Below are 22,637 nucleotides of genomic sequence, written 5' to 3'. Positions count from 1 at the left end.
TTCAATAAATGGTGACAGGAAAATTGGATATCCACATGCAAAAGAATGAAACTGGACCCCTATCTTACATCATATGCAAATATAAGCTCAAAATGGATTAAAGACTTTAAAAGAAGACTTGAAATCATAAAACTCCTAAACAAAAACAAAGGGGAAATGCTTCTTAACACTGGTTTTGGCAATGATTTTTTGGATTTGATACCAAAAGTGAAAGCAACAGATGCAAAAATAAACGAGTTTAAATATATATCAAACTAAAAAGCTTTTGCACTGTAGAAAGAAGAAACCATCAACAAAATGAAAAGGAAACCAATGGAATGGGAGAAAATATTTGCACACCACACATCCACCAAGGGTTAATATCCAAAATATACAAGGAACTTACAAAACTCAAAAAACAAATAATCCAGTTTAGGCAAAGGATCTGAACAGACATTTTCCCGAAGAAGGCATACAAATGGCTAACAGCACATGAAAAGGTTATCATCCCATGAAAAGGTCACCACATCATCCCTGTTCACTAGGGAAATGCCAGTCAAAATCATGAGATAGCACCTAACACTTACAAATCAAAAAGATAAGAGATAAATACTGGCAAGGACATGGATGAAAGGGAATCCTTGTATACTACTGGTAGGGATATAAATCAAAACAGTCATTATGGAAAAGAGTATGGAGTTTCCTCAAAAAATTCAAAACAGGAGTACCATATCATCCAGCAATCCCTGGGTTATATCCAAAGGAAACAAAATCAGTATCTCAAAGGGTTCAGGATGGGGAGCACATGTATACCTGTGATGGATTCATTTTGATAATTGGCAAAACTAATACAATTATGTAAAGTTTAAAAATAAAATAAAATTAAAAAAAAAAAAAAATGTCTGTACACCTGATTTCACTGCAGTTATTATTTACGGTAGCTAAACCATGGAAACAACCTAACCATTAAGAAATAAATGGATAAAGAAAAAATATATACAACAGACTATTATTCAGCTTTTAAAAAGAAGGAAATTCTGCCTTTTGTGACAACATGGATGAAACATCATACAAAGTGAACTAAGTCAGACAGAGAAAGACAAATCCTGCATGGTATCACTTACAAGTGGAATCCTAAAAAAAAAAAGGTCAAACTCATAAAAATGAGTTGCCAGGGGCTGGGGATACAGCAGAAACAGAGGCTGGTAAAAGAATACAAATTTTTAGCTATAAGAAGATTAAGATATGAGGACCTAATGTATAAAATGGTGAGTAGAGTTGAAAATAACTGTATTATTTGCTGAGAGAGTTGAACTTGTGTTCTCACCCAAAAAAATTTTTTAAAGGTAAATATGTGAAGTGACAGATGTGTTAACTAACTTGATGGTGGGAAACTTTTGTAATGTATATGTTTATCAAACTACCATACTGAACACTTTAAATATAATTTTATTTGTCAATTATACCTTAATAAAGCTGGGGTGGAGGAGGAATTAAATTATTCCAGTCCCCAGGCACATTCCATATTCTGAAAAGAACTTATAAGGTCCTTGTAGAGAAACAAGACTATCCAAGGGTTCAGTTCAGTTCAGTTCAGTCACTCAGTTGTGTCCGACTCTTTGCGACCCCATGAACCACAGCACACCAGGTCTCCCTGTCCATCACCAACTCCCAGAGTTCACTCAGACTCACATCCATCGAGTCGGTGATGCCATCCAGCCATCTCATCCTCCATCGTCCCCTTCTCATCCTGCCCCCAATCCCTCCCAGCATCAGAGTCTTTTCCAATGAGTCAACTCTTCGCATGAGGTGGCCAAAGTACTGGAGTTTCAGCTTTAGCATCATTCCTTCCAAAGAACACCCAAGGCTGATCTCCTTTAGAACGGACTGGTTGGATCTCCTTGCAGTCCAAGGGACTCTCAAGAGTCTTCTCCAACACCACAGTTCAAAAGCATCAATTCTTCGGCACTCAGCTTTCTTCACAGTCCAACTCTCACATCCATACATGACCACTGGAAAAACCATAGCCTTGACTAGACGGACCTTTGTTGGCAAAGTAATGTCTCTGCTTTTCAATACGTTATCTAGGTTGGTCATAACTTTCCTTCCAAGGAGTAAGCGTCTTTTAATTCCATGGCTGCAGTCACCATCTGCAGTGATTCTGGAGCCCCCAAAAATAAAGTCTGATACTGTTTCCACTGTTTCCCCATCTATTTCCCATGAAGTAATGGGACCAGATGCCATGACCTTTGTTTTATGAATGTTGAGCTTTAAGCCAGCTTTTTCACTCTCCTCTTTCACTTTCATCAAGAGGCTTTTTAGTTCCTCTTCACTTTCTGCCATAAGGGTGGTATCATCTGCATATCTGAGGTTATTGATATTTCTCCAGGCAATCTTGATCCCAGCCTGTGCTTCCTCCAGCCCAGGATTTCTCATGATGTACTCTGTGTATAAGTTAAATAAGCAGGGTGACAATATACAGCCTTGACGTACTCCTTTTCCTATTTGGAACCAGTCTGTTGTTCCATGTCCAGTTCTAACTGTTGCCTCCTGACCTGCATATAGGTTTCTCAAGAGGCAGTTCAGGTGGTCTGGTATTCCCATCTCTTTCAGAATTTTCCACAGTCTATTGTGATCCACACAGTCAAAGGCTTTGGCATCATCAATAAAGCACAAATAGATGTTTTTCTGGAACTCTCTTGCTTTTTCCATGATACAGTGGATGTTGGCAATTTGATCTCTGGTTCCTCTGCCTTTTCTAAAACCAGCTTGAACGTCTGGAAGTTCACAGTTCACATATTGCTAAAGCCTGGCTTGGAGAATTTTGAGCATACTTTACTAGCGTGTGAGATGAGTGCAGTTGTGTGGTAGTTTGAGCATTCTTTGGCATTGCCTTTATACTTTGACAATAAGATCTGACAGAAGATATGCAAACATATATGTGAAAATATATCAGAACTAAGCAGGAAGTTTATCTTTTCCAGAGTGATATTTTTTTCTTATTCATCTTGATTAGGCCACTTGATTTTTATCTCTTTTTTAAAATCCCAAATTTCATTTTTTTTAACTGTTGATAATGTTTCATTAGCTGATATATTTTGTTGCTGGTCACTTAATCCCTTAATTCCTTTGTTTTTGGTAATTTAGTTGTGCTAAGTGGTGGATTTAATTGCAATTATCAGCATATTGGCTCAACAGGAACTTAAATCAGCCTTCCTCTAAGAAAGCTCAAAAATAGTAGTAGATATAAAGAATAAACTGTCTCCTTTCCAAGTTAAGAGTCTATTGCCAGTTGGGGAGATATTAATACTTACATGGTTTTCTTATTAGTTTTGAGTCACATTTGTCAACTACACTTAGTAAACACTATGCAGAATACATTACTAGATTTAGAAAGCTGAGGAAGTTGTAAATAAAGAAGAAGGTGAGTTCCAGAAACTGAGGCTGTTACAATCTATTAGGAGATATAAAACAGATAATACATTTCAGAATACAAGTATGTAGCTATTTAAGCAATTACATTTTTATAAAGATATAAAAAATTTGACAGATTGTGGTAAGTGATCCTGTTAAAAGTTATACCAAAGCACATTACAGCTCTGCTCAAATTCCCCCATTTCTCTCAAAGTATATGGCCACAAGGCCCTACATAATCTTGCCTCCCCACTTCACCTTTGTTTCTGACCTCATGTGTCTACTACTCTTGCTTCTGATTCATTTCCTCCAGCTTCTTTTTCTAAAGACCCACCCTGATTCCTGGGCTTCCCTGATAGCTCAGTTGGTAAAGAATCTGCCTGCAATGCAGGAGACCCTGGTTCAATCCCTAGGTCGGGAAGATCCACTGGAGAAGGGATAGACTACCCACTCTAGTATTATTGGGCTTCCCTTGTGGCTCAGCTGGTAAGGAATCCGCCTGCAATGCGGGAGACCTGGGTTGGGAAGATCCCCTGGAGAAGGGAAAGTCTACCCACTCCAGTATTCTGGCCTAGAGAATTCCATGGACTGTAGTCCATTGGGTCACAAAGAGTCGGACACGACTTCACTTTCACTTTTCTTTCTTTATCCTAATTCTTCTATTTAATTCTAATCCTAAACGTCTATTCCAGCATTCCCAACTTAATCTCCTTTACTCTGCCCCATATTTTTCTTTTCTCATATTATTTATCACCTCCTAAAATACCATAGGACTTATTTATATACTGTTACAATTGTTCCCCACCTCCATCTCAAAAATGTTAACTTCTCAAGGGTAAGAATTCACTGTCTGTTTTCTTAACTGGCATATCACAACCTGGCACATAGTAAGAACTCAATTTATGCAGGTTTGTATATATTAAATCAAGCAGATAACTCACAAATCTTTAGTTTACTTTCAGTTGTATACTATGTCAGAATACTCATTCCAAAACAAAAACGTAACACTAAGTTTGTCAATCCATCAGCTTTTGAATGAATCTCATTTTTTCCTTCAAAATATATCTCTTCCTTTAAAATATTTATTTTTAACAAGCCCACAAGTTGGTCATCATGCTGGTTTTTCTCTCATTAGGTAGTTCCACGTCAATTTACACTCGCAAAAATGAATCTATGATTCAGAGTAGATGTAAAATCAGTTTTCTAGCTTATGAGAAAACTCAACTACTAAGTACATCATTTACTATCTCTATCAACATTTGATATCGAATTTTTCCTTTTGTCCAACAAATTCTCAGCAGTCTCCCAGTAATTATATGTTATAATAGTGTATGGGGGGGAGGGGATGTCTGCAGACCTGAAAATGACAAAGTACTGTGGCAGGATCAATGTGATCAAACTTCTATAGTCCTCAGGATTCAAATATAGCAAAATTCTGTAAAATAATCAGAAAATAAGTCCAAGAAGTCCCCAAAGTCTCACATTATCATGAGTAGGATACAGTCTTCCACTTTAAATACACACTTGGAAACAATAAAGTATAGTAAGTTCAGTGAGTTTGACAGAAAATGATACAAGGGACACAAGAGTAGGCAGCAGTCTTAACTAACAAAGAGACCTAAGTAGTAGAACCACTTCAGCTGTGCTAAGATAGCAAGAAAATCTTTAAAACGCTTCAAAAATAAGTGTCATAATATGGCCAGTTCAGGTATGGGATAAGAATTTCCCATCATACAGATAATGAAACTAACTGTTTACTGCTAACGTGTTTCCTACATTCCCACACCAGAATTTATTTAGGTCACCAGACAGAAGGAAATGCAGTGAGATTGAGATGCCATGGTAAATAGGAGCACTAATGGCTAGCCATGTGTGACATTATTATATCATCAATTATAACCCTTCTATAATCTGCTCCTCCCATTCCATCCACTCATTTATCTGCATTGAAGGCAACTTTTCACAAGTGGCCAAGCAAACGTTTTCTAACTATACTTCAGAATTATCTCAGTCCTCAGGATACCCAGGATAAGAATCACTCATCCCTAGATTTCTCCAGCTCAACTACCTAATATCTGAAATTCAGTTTCTGTTTTGCCAACTAGATCATTATTTTTGTGGATTCTAGAACATTCTCCAGCTTTGAGTCACTAATTCCATAATCCTAAAGCATGGTTTTGGTAATGTAACTTGACTTGCTCAAAAATACTTCATGGTTTCTCTTCATGGCTTAATAAATATATAAAAAGTAAAAGCAAAAACTTCTGACTTGGTATTCACGGCATTAAATGATCTAATCCTAATATACCTAACCATCATTATTTTCTATTAATACTACCCTTTTTTAAAATATATTTATTTTAATTGGAGGCTAATTACTTTACAATATTGTATTGGTTTTGCCATACATCAACATGAATACTACCCTTTAATCATAACTTTTTTCACCCAAGCTGGAATTCTTGTTCTTTTCAAACATATTCCATACTTTCTTATCCTCCCCCTTCCTCAGGGCTACTTTTTTGCCAGAACAACTTCCCTACTTTATATGGCTTTCAATGTATTTAAACATAAGAAGATACACAAGGTTTGGTCCTTGCCTTCAAGGGAGTCCATAGGTCAAAGGGAAATAGTCACAGAAACAGCTGATGAATTATAAAATAGAATAAATATAATGTGACAGACATACACAAACTATCAAAGAAAAAATGTTACCTTCAGATACGTACTCAAAACATACATACTCAAAATATTTACATTGGAAATGCCCAGAAATATAAAATAGTATAAACTACAAACTAGGTTCTTTCAAAAATTACTCAGTTTGTAAAAATGTCCCCAATCTATAGAATATCCCATTCTCAGTCATTTCCCCTACCCACGTTTATATCAATACCTAAAAAATAAGAAATTATCTGTATCAATCTGTAAGTAAATATGCTAAAAGTTCATTCCATAATATAAATCTCATATCTGTACTTGCCACTGACTGGTAACCAACAGTTCACAACTGGCACCAGTCTGCAGATGACACTTTCAGTAGCACTATCACACATATTGGGACTCCTATATGACCCAAAAGATCCACATTTCCCTCTTTTGCTCTGTCAGCCAAAACAAACAGAAATGCAATGAAAATAAAATGCTTTAAAATTATGACATCAAATATAATGCTAATGTAGTAAAAAACTTTAAAGGATACGAATTTCTGTGACAGCCTTCAAGGAATCTAAACTTTTTTCTGTTACCCCTAGGGAAAAAAAAAATCCTACATTCTTACGGATATTTTTAAACTTTTCCATAAAAGCTACTTCAATAGAATTTGTATAAACTTTTTACTAAAAGAATAGATAAAACAATATTATATCACAGGTTAAAAAAATGCAATATAATAAATTGCACATAGAGTAACAACCTACTCAAATTTATTTTTGTATTCTTACCTATACTAAGAAATACAAACTAGACTGTACTCATAAAATAAAGTAAAAAAAAACCAAGAAATTACCTTGAACTGTATGAGGCTGGGATGCAACTGGAAAAAGTGGTGCTTTGATTATGCCTTCTCTGATTTCAGAAACAAAAAGTGTATCAGTGGCTGTCAAAATGTTACAGTCTGAATATTGAGGTTTCTGCTTACTATTGCTATCTTTCCATGATTTCCCTTTGTTCACTTCTGTTTGGACAATTTTCACTGAGCCAGTATTAGAGTCCAAGTTTGCATTGTCATTGGAATAACCATCTTCATGTATATTATCAGATATTTTAAATAACCTGCAAAAAATTTTGCATATGTAATCATTACTTAGAACATAAAAAACTAGGATAAAATTGGTTTCTTTAAAAATACCTATAGGTCATGGCTTATTAGAACATAAAAGCTAATCATTCTCCTAAAGTGCTGCTGCTGCTGCTAAGTCACTTCAGTCATGTCTGACTCAGTGTGACCCCATAGATGGCAGCCTACCAGGCTCCCCGATCCCTGGGATTCTCCAGGCAAGAACACTAGAGTAGGTTGCCATTTCCTTCTCCAATGCGTGAAACTGAAGTCTCTCAGTCGTGTCTGACTCTTTGCGACCCCATGGACTGTAACCTACCAGGCTCCTCCGTCCATGGGATTTTCCAGTCAAGAGTACTGGAGTGGGTTACCATTGCCTTCTCCTTCTATGAAAGTATGATTTGCTAAATTTACCAATTATGGCTTATTAGAACACAAAAGCTAATCATTCTTCTAAAGTATGATTTGCTAAATTTATCACCTAATTATGTCTTTTCACTTTCTTAAAACTCAGATAAATCCATCTGTGGTGGCCAGCCTCTGAGACAGCTCTGATGCTCCTTGTATCCTGGTGCTCACTTTTTTGGAGTTACCTTCTTTGAATCAGGACTTGCCTATAAGACTAGCAGAGTGCTGTGGAAGGACAAGCATGTGACATCTAAGGCTAGGTCATAAAAGACTGTCACTTCCACATAGTCTCTTAAATCATTCATTCTGAGGGGACCTAGCCATTATAACATGAGAACACTGAAGCAATCTTACAGAGCAGCCCATGTGGACAGATTCTTGTCAGTAACTAGCACCAACTTCCCAAGCACTGTTCAATAATCATTTGAGTGTAAGAAATGGCTCTCTGCAAAGTTCTGTAAAACAAAGAAAGGCCATCTTTATGATTGTAATTTACTATAGTTGACTGATTCAAAGACAATCCATCAAAGTAATGGATGGATTCCCTTAATAGCCCTAAGGGAAGAAGTAATCAATAAGATTCCTAATAATACAACACTAGCAGCAGCAGCAGCAGCAAGTTATAGAATAAGTAATAGAGCTGACAGCAGGTTATCAGTCTTACAGAATTCTGTAAGGAATGACACCCAAATAATTACGATACGAATACAATATATTTTCTGTTATTTTCACTATTACTCTTAATGACAGGTTTTTTTGTGTTAGTCACTTCAGTTGCATCCAACTCTTTTCGACCCCATGGACTACAGCCCGCAAGGCTCCTCTGTTCATGGGATTTCCCATGCAAGGATACTGGAGTGGGTTGCCATTTCCTTCTCCAGGGGATCTTCCTGACCTAGAAATTGAACCTACATCTCCTGCATTGCAGGGAGATTCTTTACCATCTGAGCCACCAGGGAAGCCCAAGTTTTTGTATGAGACAGTCATGTATGGATGTGAGAGTCGGACTATAAAGAAAGCTGAGCCCCAAAGAATTGATGCTTTTGAACTGTGGTGTTGGAGAAGACTCTTGAGAGTCCCTTGGACTGCAAAGAGATCCAACCAGTCCATCCTAAAGGAAATCAGTCCTGAATATTCATTGGAGGACTGATGCCAAAGCTGAAACTCCAATACTTTGATCACCTGATGTGAAGAATTGACTCATCTGAAAAGACCCTGATGCTGGGAAAGATTGAAGGTAGGAGAAGAAGGTGACAAGGATGAGATGGTTGGATGGCATCACTGACTCAATGAACATGAGTTTGAGTAAACTCCAGGAGTTGGTGATGGACAGGGAGGCCTGGCGTGCTGCAGTCCATGGGGTCGCAAAGAGTCAGACATGACTGAGTGACTGAACTGAACTGAATCGAATCTTTCAAAAAATTAGAGACGTGTATTCTAAAACAAACTATAGAGCTGCATCGTCCAATGGTAGCAGTTCTGTTTTTGAAGACAGAAAATTCAAAAGCAGATGGTTAATCTTTCATAATACAATAGAATCCCATTTTAAAATGGTATTGAAAATAAGGAAAACACTGATACCAACAGTGCTATATGCTGTGATATCACTTAAAAGCACAGATTTTGGAATCAGACAAACCTGGGTATAAATCAAAAGCTCCTCCACTTTCTATCTGTATGACTTTAAAGTTAGAGTTTGAAATAGATTTTTCCAACTGTAAAAATATTATCCACACAACTATTTAAATTCCCTGAACTTCGTATTCTCCCTAGGTCCTTTGGCTCTTCCATGCCACACTCTCTTATGTCCTGTGCTTCTTTACTGAATTTTATATTTACTTCCTGGTCTTAACAAAAATATTTACTTGCCCTGGAAAACTCTCGCTCTTAAAAAAACTCTTAAGTGGACAAACTGCTAATTCTCTCACATTTCTTCTTCACACCAAATTTACACCATTATGTTTCTACTCTCTCACAAAAGTATCTGTGCTGTCTAGCTATGCAAAATTGTATTCCTCCTCATTGCATATATCCTATATCAACCTCTGTTCACTTTAGAATCTTTTCCTCTTAATTACAAGCTCTTCCATAAACTGGGTGGTTGTTGTTCAGTTGCTCAGTCTAGCCGGACTCTTTGTGACCACATGGACTGCAGCACGCCAGGCTTCCCTGTCCTTCACCATCTCCCAGAGTAAATGAGTTACTTTACCATCTACATAGACAACCCATTCAAAATTCTACCCTCTAAGTTTCTTAGCCTTTTATCTCTAGTAGCTTTCTCCCTCATCTGATTTCAGTCACCTACTCTCCCGCCTTAGATGTTACCATTATCCTCTTCTCAAAACAACAATTCTAAAAAATCATTTTCTGACCACAACCTCCTATCCTTTTAGCTTGTTTGCTCAAGGTACTAATGAGGTCAAAGAAAAAAATTACTATAATTAACCTCTTTATTTTCTCCCAAACCATCTTCCCCTTCACTTTTCTCAGGTACCTTGAATGCATTTAATACCATGACATATCTTTTCAATCACTCTCTTATCAATATTCTAAACCCCTCTCCCCTTTTATACTTTTATCATACTTATCTTGCAAATCTGAAATTCTATGTAAATCTATCTACTATATTTTCATAATTGCAGTCAAGTGGTAGAACACTATTGAAAAAAGCACAACTGTTAGGTAGATGAATAATATTCAAATTCAAATTCACATCAGCCAAGACTGAAGAAACAAAATCAATATACAAAAATCAACTGTATTTCTATACATTTTCAATGGACAATAAGAAATTCCACTTAAAATAACATCAAAAAGAATAAGTACTTATGAGTAAATGTAACAAAATAAGTATAAGACTTGTCCACTGAAAGCTACAAAATATATTTGAAAGAAATTAAAGAAAATCTAAATAAGTGGAAATATCCCATGTTTACAGATTGGTAATCCTTAGTAAAATGCTTTTTTAAATCTGTGAGTAATTCTACCAAAGTGTTATACCAAATGCACAGTAGTGGGAACTCCCAAATTTGTAGACTGCAAGGCAGAAATTTGGGTAGCCTGTCACCCTATTTGTGGCTGGCATTTGAAGTAGGGTAGTCTTGTGGGACTGAATCCTTACTTAACTCTTGCAGTCTGATGCTAACTCTAGGAGTTAGTAAGAAAATTGAATTGTATTGTTGGACACCAATTGATATTGAAGAGTCAGATAAATGGATGGTAAGAAAACACTCCAGACTTTCCATTCATGGTCAATGGATTATAAGTGCAAGTGTCATGTCATTCAATGGGGAAAGAACAGTTTTGTTTTGCTTTTAACAAATGGTGCTGGAACAACTGGATATCTATGTGCAAAAGAATGAAGCTGGGCTTCTACTTTGTACTATACTGAAAAAATTAACTCAAAATGGATGATAGACCCAAATGTAAGAGCGAAATCTTAGAAGAAGATGTAGGAGTAAGTCTTTACAACCTTGGATTAGGCAATGGTTTTTTAGATAGGACACCAAAAATCCAATCAAAAATTAGAAAAATTGGAATTCATCGAAATTAAAAACTTTTGGCCAGCTAAGGATATGAACAGAAAAGTGAAACACAGCACACAGAATGTAAGAAAATATTTGCTACTCATATAACTGATAAGGGATTTTCAACCCGAATAAGTAAAGGACCCTTACAACTCAACAATAAAAAGACAACACAATTTTAAAAACAGATCAAGGATTTGAATAGACACTACTCCAAATAAGATATATAAATAGCCTATAATCACATGGAAAGCTGCCCAAAACCTTTAGTCAGCAGAAACACACGAATCAAAACCACAATGAGACATACATCACACCCATTTTGTATGGCTATAATAGAAAAGACAGACAACAAGTACTAGCAAGGAGGTGGAGAATTCAGAAACTCCATATACTGCTAGTGAAATTGTTCAGCGGTATAGTTACTTTGGGAAAAGGAAATGGCAACCCACTCCAGTATTCTTGCCTGGAGAATCCCAGGAACAGAGAAGCCTAGTGGGCTGCTGTCTACAGGGTCGCACAGAGTCGGATACGACTGAAGCGACTTAGCAGCAGCAGCATAGTTACTTTGTAAAACAATTTGGCAGTTTCTCAAAAAAAGATAAATATAGAGTTAATATATGACCCAGCAATTCCACTTCTAAGTATAAATCCAAAAGAATTAAAATACATTTGACCCTTGAACAACATAAGTTTAAACTGCATTGGTCTACTTATACTCGGATTTTTTTCTTCTTCAATAAATACTACAATACTATATAATCTGAGTTGGTTGACTCCACTGATGCAGATTTACAGATAAGGAAAACCAACTATAAAGTTGTATTTCAATTTCTGACTTCCCAGGAGGTCAACACCCTATTCACACAAAAACTTACATCTGAATTTTCATGGCAACATTATTCATAATAGCCAAAAAGTGGAAACAAATCAAAAGTTCACCAATTGACAGATCAATAAACAAAATGTGATATACCCATTCAATGAAATGTTACTGGCCATAAAAAGAATAAAGTACTGATGTATGACAGAACATGGTTGAACCTTGAAAATGTTGTGCTAAGAGAAAGAAGCCAGACAGAAAAGGCTCCACTTATAATATTAAATATTTAGAATAGGAAAACCCACAGAAACAGAAAACAATTAGTAAATGCCAGGGCTGGGTGAGGGATGGAGAAATGGGGAGTAACTTAATGAGTACAGAGTTAGTCTGGGGCAGCAAAAATTGTATAGTAGTGATGGTTGCACAACTCTGTGACTATTCTAAAACCTATAAATTGTACACTTCAAAACAATGAATTTTACGATATGTGAATTACATCACAATAAAATTTATTTAAAAATTCACAGACATCAACCTCAACTGGGACCTTCACAATGTCCAACAATTCTACCATTATTCTAATTAGATTGCTTTCCCATTTTCCATAATTTCTTCCACCCTTCTCATACTTGCTCAATACCTCTACTTTCCCCCTCAAATTCCACAGATGACTTCATCTCTTATGTTACAGAAAAAACAAAAACTATCAATGATATCTCTTCTGAATCCTAAACCCATATATCCAATTGTCTATTTGGACATTTTGTAAGTACTTAAAACAACATGTACAAATTTGTACTCATCACCTTCCTCTATTCTTCCTTCACAGTTTCTACATCATGAAAGAATACTATCATCCTTCATCAATCTGGTTCAAGCCAGACATCTAGGATTCAGGTCCTAGGTCAGGCTACCATTTTCTCTCAGCTAGACTAATAAAATAATCTAAATGACCCTTCACAATGTATTCTAGTTCTCTTCTAATTTATCCTACTGGGGCAAAAATGGACTTTAAATAAAAAAAGAATATCTAATTTTACCTCCCTGCTCAAAACCCAGGACCTTAGGGCAACAGTTCTCAAACTTTTGTGTGCCTAACTATCATTCAAAAAATGTGTTAAAAATGAAGATTCCTCGGTCCCATCCCCACCTTGATCCAGAGTGTGATTCAACAGATCTAAGAAAGGAACCAGGAATCCAAATTTTTTAACAAGCACTCCATGTGATTCTGATGCAGTGAGTTCACAGGCCACAATTTAATAAGCACTACCTTAAAAGTACAAAATGTTTCACTCCCTACAAGATTCTGAATGACTTGGCCCCTTCATACTTTGTCTCTTAGCATGCTCTCATTCTCTCTCACTTTAAACTATAAAAATTTCTAAGAATAAGCCAAGCTCTAGTCCATTTGCACAGACTATTCCTTCTGCCTGGAACATTCTACTTTATTTGCACTCAGCTTGACTTTATTCTTCCTTAAACTTACAAAATCATTTCTTCAGGAACATCTTCCCTGATTGTGCAGCAGATTAGGATCCCATATTAACAGCCATTCTCAAATGATGGTCAAGATTCAGAGAGTTCATAGGATCAAAACAATTTCCATAACACTTTTTCCCCATCACTTTAATTTATAATATGGTTAAATATCAATAGATATAACCCAAAAAAGTAAAAGCTCTATGGGAATCCTCAATAATTTTTAAGTGGAAAGGGGTCCTAAAAACAAAAAGTTTGAGAACCTCTGCTCTAGCCATATATCTCATCAAAATAATTGTCATACAAAAAGTATTTAATTATTTTTAGTTATTACTTGCCTTTCCCTCGATAAACTGTAAGCTCTCTGAAGGCAAGAACCTATGGCTAGAACTCAGTTAAAAGAGTGTTGAGTACACAGTAGACCTCTATTTGTTGTTGATTTTTTTTCTCATTCAGATTCTATCATACTTCAAACTTCTGGACATACACATAAATATTCAACTGTATCACTGAATATCATTTATTTCATTTAATTAATTACCTTTTGCGGAAGGCTGACGTGCTCACTCCTTTATCTTGTGCAGAATTAACTAACTTTGTATCATCTGGAACATTTTTCTCAAGTTCTATCTCAGTGCCAATGTGATTTTTGCATTTCTGAGAAGAACCACATGTCAGCTTGCCAGCAACATGTAAGTCATTGTTACCTGCCCCTCCTAAATTTAGATCATCTTCTTCATATTCATTAGAAGGGAAGTCAAACTGGAATTTTTGAGTTTGTAAAACATAATTTATGTCTTCATTAGTTATCTTTAAATTTGATGGTAACATTTTTGATTTTTTATTCTGACCTACAAAGAAGAAACACTTGAATTATTACACATTCTCCTTGAAAACAAAATTTAAAAATGATGATAGAAAAATTAAATAAAATTTTTCAAAAGAGCTTACTAGGTGAATATGAAAATAACAAAATGATCTGTAATACCACATGTGATTTTGAAATACAATAGTTGTTACTCTTATGGTACATCATAACTGAAGGATAACTTGAAATTAGTTAAGAATTATTGAAATTAAGTTTGAAATTTAAATTAAGCCTATATTATAAAATAGGTTTAATTTCTGACCCACAGAAATAACCATAGCTGGAAGTGGGTTGCAAGAATACTGGAGTGGGCTGCCATTTCCTCTTCCAGACCCAGATATTGAACCCATGTCTCTTGTGTCTCCTGCACTAACAGGCAGATTCTTTACCACTGCACCATCTGGGAAGCCCAAAAATTAAGATAATAGAATGTTTTCATCAAGGTGATGGAACTTTAAAGGTGTCTTTACAGAGACTTTATAAGTATCTTTGAAAGTCTAGAAGGCATTTGGAGGCCTTTTTAGGCCTTAAATTTGCCTTATCATTTATACTATACTAGTATACATACATATTATATATATGGGTGTGTGTTTCTATTATAACACACAATAGAATTACTACATTCTATATATAATTTTCTATATATGAGTATAAAATATATAAAAATTTTGAAACTTAATAATAAAATGTACATGCATGAACCTAATACTTAATTTAAAAATCAGTTTTACCAACAATATCACATTAGGTCACATATACTATTTGAGTGTGTTTGTTTTCTAACTTTGTAAAGATGATAACACACTATATAGTTTTTGCATCTTGTTTTTTTCATTCAGTGTATTTCATGAATCTGGTTTCAAAACCAGAGGATCCTACCTTTAGTAAAGTCTAAGACAAAAACTAAATAGCAGTGATAGTTTTAATGGGATGAGGAAAACAAATTCACAGAACAATATAACAGGTGTGTGTGTGATAGTATATTTTGTGCCTGTAATATACATATGTGTGCATATGTATGCATGGAGAAGGAAAATGTTTCAGATTTTAAGGTTTGGTGACCACTATTTTGAATTAGTCTCTAACTTTCATTTTATTCCATTAATATAAAAGAAATGAATATTTCAATATTAGATTTTTTTACATTGACATGAGCTGAATGGGTTTGACTTTACAACTTATATGTGATAGTTTACCTAACAATTGATGATTTTCTATTTCTTCCTCTAATGCCTGAGTATCTGGAATTTCTGAAATCAGTGGAGCAGGTGGAAGAAACCAATCCATAGATATTTCACTGTCTAGGTGGCTATATAAAATACAAAAATATGAATTTATGTTAACAAAGATATAACATCAGAAACTACATATTTATTAACTAAACATAACTCAGTTACAGACTGGAAAAGGTCAGTTTTCATTTCAATCCCAAAGAAGGGCAATGCCAAAAACTGCTGCACAACTGCAGTCATTTGACATGCCAGCAAGGTCATACTTAAAATCCTTCAAGCTAGGCTTCAACAGTATGTGAACTGAGAACTTCCAGATGTATAAGCTGGATTTGGAAAAGGCAGAGGAACCAGAGATCAAATTGCCAGTATCTGTTTGATCATAGAAAAAGTAAGGAAATCCTAGAAAAACACTGACTTCTGCTTTATTGATTATGCTAAAGCCTTTGACTGTGGATCCCAATAAACTTTGGAAAATTCTTAAAAAGATGGGAATACCGTACCACCTTACCTGCCTCCTGAGAAACCTGGATGCAGGTCAAGAAGCAATCATTAGAAATGGACATGGAACAACAGACTGGTTCAAAATTGGGAAAGGAGCACATCAAGGCTGTATACTGTCACTCTGCTTATTTACCTTATATACAGAGTACATCATGAGAAATGCCAGGCTGGATGAATTACAGGGTAGAATCAAGATTGCCAGGAGAAATATCAGTAACCTCAATGTGCAGATGACACCACCCTTATGGCAGAAAGCAAAGAGAAATTAAAGACCCCCTTGGTGAAGGTGAAAGAGGAGACGGAAAATGCTAGCTTAAAACTCAACATTCAAGCCAAAGCAATCTTAAGAAGATTGGAACTGGAAGAATCAACCTGCCTGACTTCAGACTATACTACAAAGCTACAGTCATCAAGACAGTATGGTACTGGCACAAAGACAGAAATATAGATCAATAGAACGAAGTAGAAAGCCCAGAGATACATCCATGCACCTATGGACACCTTATGTTTGACAAAGGAGGCAAGAATATACAATGGAGAAAAGACAATCTCTTTAACAAGTGGTGCTGGGAAAACTGGTCAACCACCTGTAAAAGAATGAAACTAAAACACTTTCTAACACCATACACAAAAATAAAATGGATTAAAGATCTAAATGTAAGACCAGAAACTATAAAACTCCTAGAGCAAAACATAGGCAAAACACTCTGACATAAATCACAGCAAGATCCTCTATGATCCACCTCCCAGAGCAATGGAAATAAAAGCAAAAATAAACAAATGGAATCTAATTAAACTTAAAAGCTTTTGCACAATGAAGGAAACTACAAGCAAGGTGAAAAGACAGCCTTCAAAGTGGGATAAATAATAGCATATGAAGCAACTGACAAAGAATTAATCTCAAAAACATAAAAACAGCTCATGTAGCTCAATACCAGAGAAGGTGATGGCACCCCACTCCAGTACTCTTGGCCTGGAAAGTCCCATGGACGGAGGAGTCTGGTAGGCTGCAGTCTATAGGGTCGCAAAGAGTTGGACATGACTGAGCAACTTCACTTTCACTTTTTACTTTCATGCATTGGAGAAGGAAATGGCAACCCACTCCAGCGTTCTTGCCTGGAGAATCCCAGGGACAGGGGAGCCTGGTGGGCTGCCATCTATGGGGTCACACAGAGTTGGACACGATTGAAGCAACTTAGCAGCAGCTCAATACCAGAAAAATAAACAACCTAATCAAAAAATGGGCCAAAGAACTAAACAGACATTTCTCCAAAGAAGATATACAGATAGCTAACAAACACATGAAAAGATGCTCAACATCACTCATTATCAGAGAAATGCAAATCAAAGCTACAATGAGGTACCATCTCATGTCTATCAGAAGGGCTGCTATCAAAAACTCTACGAACGATAAATGCTGGAGAGGATGTGGAGAAAAGGGAACCCTCTTATACTGTTGGTGGGAATGTGAACTAGTACAGCCACTATGGAGAACAGTGTGGAGATTCCTTAAAAAACTGGAAATAGAACTGCCATATGACCCAGCAATCCCACTGCTGTGCATACACTCTGAGGAAACCAGAACTGAAACAGATACGTGTACCCAATGTTTATCACAGAACTGTTTACAATAGCTAGGACATGGAAGCAACCTAGATGTCCACTGGCAGATGAATGGATAAGAAAGTTGTGGTATATATACACAATGGAATATTACCCAGCAATTAAAAAGAACACATTTGAATCAGTTCTAATGAGGTGGATGAAACTGAAGCCTATTATACAGAGTGAAATAAGTCAGAAAGAAAAACACCAATACAGTATATTAAAGCATATATATGGAATTTAGAAAGATGGTAACAATGACCCTATATGTGAGACAGGAAGAGACACAGATACAAAGAACAGACTTTTGGACTCCGTGGGACAAGGTGAGGGTGGGATGATTTGAGAGAATAGCACTGAAACGTGTATATTACCATATGTGAAATAGATCTCCAGTCCAAGTATGATGCATGAAACAGGGCACTCAAAGCCGGTGCACTGGGACAAACCAGAGGGATGGGATGGAGAGGGAAGTGGGAGGGGAGTTTGGGATGGGGGAAACACGTACACCCATGGCTGATTCATGTCACTGTACGGCAAAAACCACCACAGTATTGTAAAGTAATTAGCCTCCAATTAAAATAAATTAAAAACAAAAAACAAAAAACAGCATTCAAAAATCTAAGATCATGGCATCCCGTCCCATCAGTTCAGTTTAGTTCAGTTCAGTCACTCAGTTGTGTCCGACTCTTTGCGACCCCATGAATTGCAGCACACCAGGCCTCCCTGTCCATCACCAACTCCCGGAGTTTACTCAGACTCATCTCCATTGAGTCGGTGATGCCATCCAACCATCTCACCCTCTGTCCCCTTCTCCTTCTGCTCTCAATCTTTCCCAGCACCAGGGTCTTTTCAAATGAGTTAGCTTTTCACATCAAGTGGCCAAAGTATTGGAGTTTCAGCTTCAAAATCAGTCCTTCCAATGAACACTCAGAACTGATCTCCTTTAGGATGGACTGGTTGGAACTCCTTGCAGTCCAAGGGACTCTCAAGAGTCTTCTCCAACACCACAGTTCAAAAGCATCAATTCTTCAGCTCTCAGCTTTCTTTATAGTCCAACTCTCACATCCATACATGACTACTGGAAAAACCATAGCCTTGACTAGACGGACCTTTGTTGGCAAAGTAATGTCTCTGCTTTTTAATATGCTGTCTAGATTGGTCATAACTTTCCTTCCAAGGATTAAGCATCTTTTAATTTCATGGCTGCAGCCACCATCTGCAGTGATTCTGGAGCCCCCAAAAAATAAAGTCTGCCACATCTATTTGCCATGAAGTGATGGGACCAGATACTATGATCTTAGTTTTCTGAATGTTGAGCTTTAAGCCAGGTTTTTCACTCTTCTCACTTTCATCAGGAGGCTCTTTGGTTCTTCTTCACTTTCTGCCATAAAAGTGATGTCATTTGCATATCTGAGGTTATTGATATTTCTCCCAGCAATCTTGATTCCAGCTTGTGCTTCATCCAACTCAGTGTTTCTCATGATGTATGCTGCTGCTGCTGCTGCTAAGTCACTTCAGTCGTGTCTGACTCTGTGTGACCCCATAGATGGCAGCCCATCAGGCTCCCCTGTCTCTGGGATTCTCCAGGCAAGAATACTGGAGTGGGTTGTCATTTCCTTCTCCAATGTATGAAAGTGAAAAGTGAAAGTGAAGTCGTTCAGTTGTGTATGACTCTTAGCGACCCCATGGGCTGCAGACTACCAGGCTTTGCTGTTATTGGGATTTTCCAGGCAAGAATACTGGAGTGGGGTGCCATTGCCTTCTCCGGATGTACTCTGCATATAAGTTAAATAAGCAGGGTGGCAATATACAGCCTTGACGTATTCCTTTTCCTATTTGGAACCAGTCTGTTGTTCCATGTCCAGTTTTAACTGTTGCTTCCTTATTTGCATACAGATTTCTCAAGAGGCAGGTCCCATCACTTCAAGGCAAATAAATGGAGAAAAAATGGAAACAGTGACACTTTACTTTCTTTGGCTCCAAAATTCCTGCAGTGACTGCAGCCATGAAATTAAGACACTTGCTCCTTGGAAGAAAAGCTATGACAAACCTAGATGGTGTGTTAAAAAGCAGACACATTACTTTGCTGACAAAGGTCTATATGGTCAAAGCTATGGTTTTTGCAGTAGTTGTGTACGGATGTGAGAGTTGGACCATTAAGAAGGCTGAGTGCCAAAGAATTGATCCTTTCAAATTGTGGAGCTAGAGAAGACTCATTGAGAGTCCCTGGGACAGCCAGGAGATCAAGCCAGTCAATCCTAAAGGAATCCAGTCCTGAATATTCATTGGAAGGACAGATGCTGAAGCTTCAATACTTTGGCCAGCTGATGCAAAGAGCCAACTCATTGGAAAATATCCTGATTCTGGGAAAGACTGAAGGCAGGAAGAGAAGGGGACGACAGAGGACGAGACGGTTGGATGGCTTCATCGACTCAATGAACATGAGTTTGAACAAACTCCAGGACAGGGAAGCCTGGTGTGCTGCAGTCCATAGGGTCACAAAGAGTTGGACAAGACTGAGCAACTGAACAACACTCAGTTACAAACTCTTAAACTTAATATACTACCTTTCTGTGATGACTTCAATTTATCCTTATAGAGCAGCATATAGCATATCCCTATACATTCTCAATCTTTTTTCCTTGTGTATCATGGGATTAATGACACTGCTCTGAGGTATGCTATCTAAATAATGGCTATAATTCCATTTTATTTTCTCCAATTCAAATGCTGTAACAGGGATCTTAATCTGCTCCAATATTAAAAAAAAGTAATAAATCATTCCAAAACTTTAGCATCTTAACCAATACAAGTTAACAAATTACTGATGATACACTGGACAACTAATCATGGGTCATAAGTCTATAAATGACACCAAAACATTATTACTAATGTCTTAACCCAAATATTCCTGGTCCAAAATCATCTATGACAACAGAAAAGCCAAGAAATCAGTTGAAATTGACAATCAGTTTGAAAACCTGTAGTAACTGATGAGATTTTGTCACCCTGTTGGCATCTGCCTATTGCCCTATTGTTCAGCTGTGATCCTATTAACATGTAATGTTTTAATATTTCCTTTCCAACCTAAGTTGGCTTGTCCTTCATTAGAACAAAGATAGGCAATGGCACCCCACTCCAATACTCTTGCCTGAAAAAATCCCATGGACGGAGGAGCCTGGTAGGCTGCAGTCCATGGGGTCGCTGAGAGTCGGACACGACTGAGTGACTTCACTTTCACTTTTCACTTTCCTGCTTTGGAGAAGGAAATGGCAACCCACTCCAGTGTTCTTGCCTGGAGAATCCCAGGGACGGGGGAGCCTGGTGGGCTGTCGTCTATGGGGTCACACAGAGTCGGACACGACTGAAGTGACTTAGCAGCAGCAGCAGCAAGCATTGGGAAACAGAAAATAAAGTTGAAGAACACCACATAAACTGTCTAAGCCAAGTCCTGAGGATTTGATGATCTTTTTCCTTATTGCTTTGTTTAGGGTTTTATCTCCCAGAAGAGGCCCAGTCTTTCACTTTTCTACATCTCATAGCACCTCAAACATAGCTATTGCAGCTCTATTTTCCAAATAAAAAATCTGAACACATTACCTGACAATATCTAACAGATTGTCTGACAATACACCAAAACAACTGAAATTCAGGACTATGTCACAGAGTTGTAAGATCATCTCCAGGGTTAATAATTCCCTGGTGGGAAGGGACTTCCCATAGGGTCCCATAGGACTCAGCAATACAGTCCTACTCATGACTGTTAGGTGAAGTCTGAAGGAACTAACAATACTTTGTATTGTTAGAAGAGCAACCATATGTTCCAAATTTGCTGATGCCAGTCCTGATTAACAACTGTCATTCTATTTGGATGCATTCTTTCACTCTCAAAAGTGTTCCAGTCTGAATTACATGGTCACATTATTTATGAATGATTCTTCCATATATGTGTTGAACCTCAAGCTGACTTTAAGTTTTTTAAAGTAAAAGTCTTTAAAGTCTTTAAAAGTCTTATTCAGTCAATATTTGAATAAATAAAAGAATAAGTGAGCAATAAATAATTTACTCAATGATTCACTAAAAAAGAATACATAGAAAACTTAGAATTAAAATGATTCACTTGTGAAAATCCTTAAAAGCCAGTATTTAACAGACTCCCTATTCCCCAATTCATATTTCCTTTAGTGTCACATTTTTATTTCCACCCCTGATTACTGCTTGCCTATTGAACCTGCCTATCACACTTGGCCTTTGGAACACTGCCCTTTCTGTTTCCAAAAGCTGCCATCATCACTCCTTGTCCTGAGCTACTCTTTGACCATTACTTTCAGTCTTTACTTTAGCCAAAAGTAACTTGAACAAACCAGAAATGCAAATAAATGAAAGCCAAATAGGCAAGAATCTATTCTATTTTTTAAATTAAAATATGTCAAACTTCAGTTATTCCCTTATACCTGAATTCCATGTTTACCAAGTATATACCTGAAATGTCATTCTGTTGATCCCTTATTTTTTATTTATAAATTTACCAAAGATAAAACTAAAATGCTGTAAAAATAACAAACCAAAAACAGACTGCTATTTTTTAAAGCAGACTTACTTTTCAGCTTCATCTGTTTTTTCAAAAAACAAATTATCCAAGGAAAACACGGAGTCATTTGATTCCAACATTGTTAAAAGCTGGACTTTGTCATAAATCTAAAAAATACCAAAATCCATTTATAGCCCATTTACAAAGATGTAGAAAAAATTTTTTCTAGATCCATAAACTATAATTATTAATTTCCTAAAATAATCACAGGTTTTCTTCTGCAATTTCCTCCTAAGTGCTTAAATATTCAAATACATTACACTGTTATCCACTCATTCATACATAGTCACACAAGTATGCCTCTCTTCATGCTGCACAAATGCTTAAAATGTGTTTTCTTCCACTCTCCACCTGACATATTCCTACCCATACTTCGTGGAACAGGTCAATGTCATTTCTTCTTCAAAGGCTTCTCTGAATTTGTCCTCT

The 22,637-nt window shown here is 36.8% G+C and overlaps 1 protein-coding gene across 1 annotated transcript in view; it reads right to left on the bottom strand.

Annotated features, from left to right (window-relative positions):
* Nucleotides 1–22,288, bottom strand: part of HFM1 (helicase for meiosis 1) — a 110,439-nt gene extending 88,151 nt beyond the window's left edge. The window contains exons 1-5 of the mRNA XM_070361997.1: nucleotides 22,218–22,288; nucleotides 15,473–15,585; nucleotides 13,950–14,259; nucleotides 6,902–7,167; nucleotides 6,596–6,643 (exon numbers count right to left, since the gene is read on the bottom strand). Coding sequence (XP_070218098.1) covers nucleotides 6,596–6,643; nucleotides 6,902–7,167; nucleotides 13,950–14,259; nucleotides 15,473–15,585; nucleotides 22,218–22,288 — 808 coding nt within the window. The remainder of the gene's footprint in view (nucleotides 1–6,595; nucleotides 6,644–6,901; nucleotides 7,168–13,949; nucleotides 14,260–15,472; nucleotides 15,586–22,217) is intronic.
* Between the last annotated feature and the right edge of the window lie 349 nt (nucleotides 22,289–22,637).

This window comes from Bos mutus, chromosome 3 (genome assembly GCF_027580195.1).
Source record: "Bos mutus isolate GX-2022 chromosome 3, NWIPB_WYAK_1.1, whole genome shotgun sequence".
Lineage (NCBI taxonomy): Eukaryota > Metazoa > Chordata > Mammalia > Artiodactyla > Bovidae > Bos > Bos mutus.
Note: the sequence above shows the minus strand (reverse complement) of the source record. Positions and strands in the feature narration are given on the sequence as shown.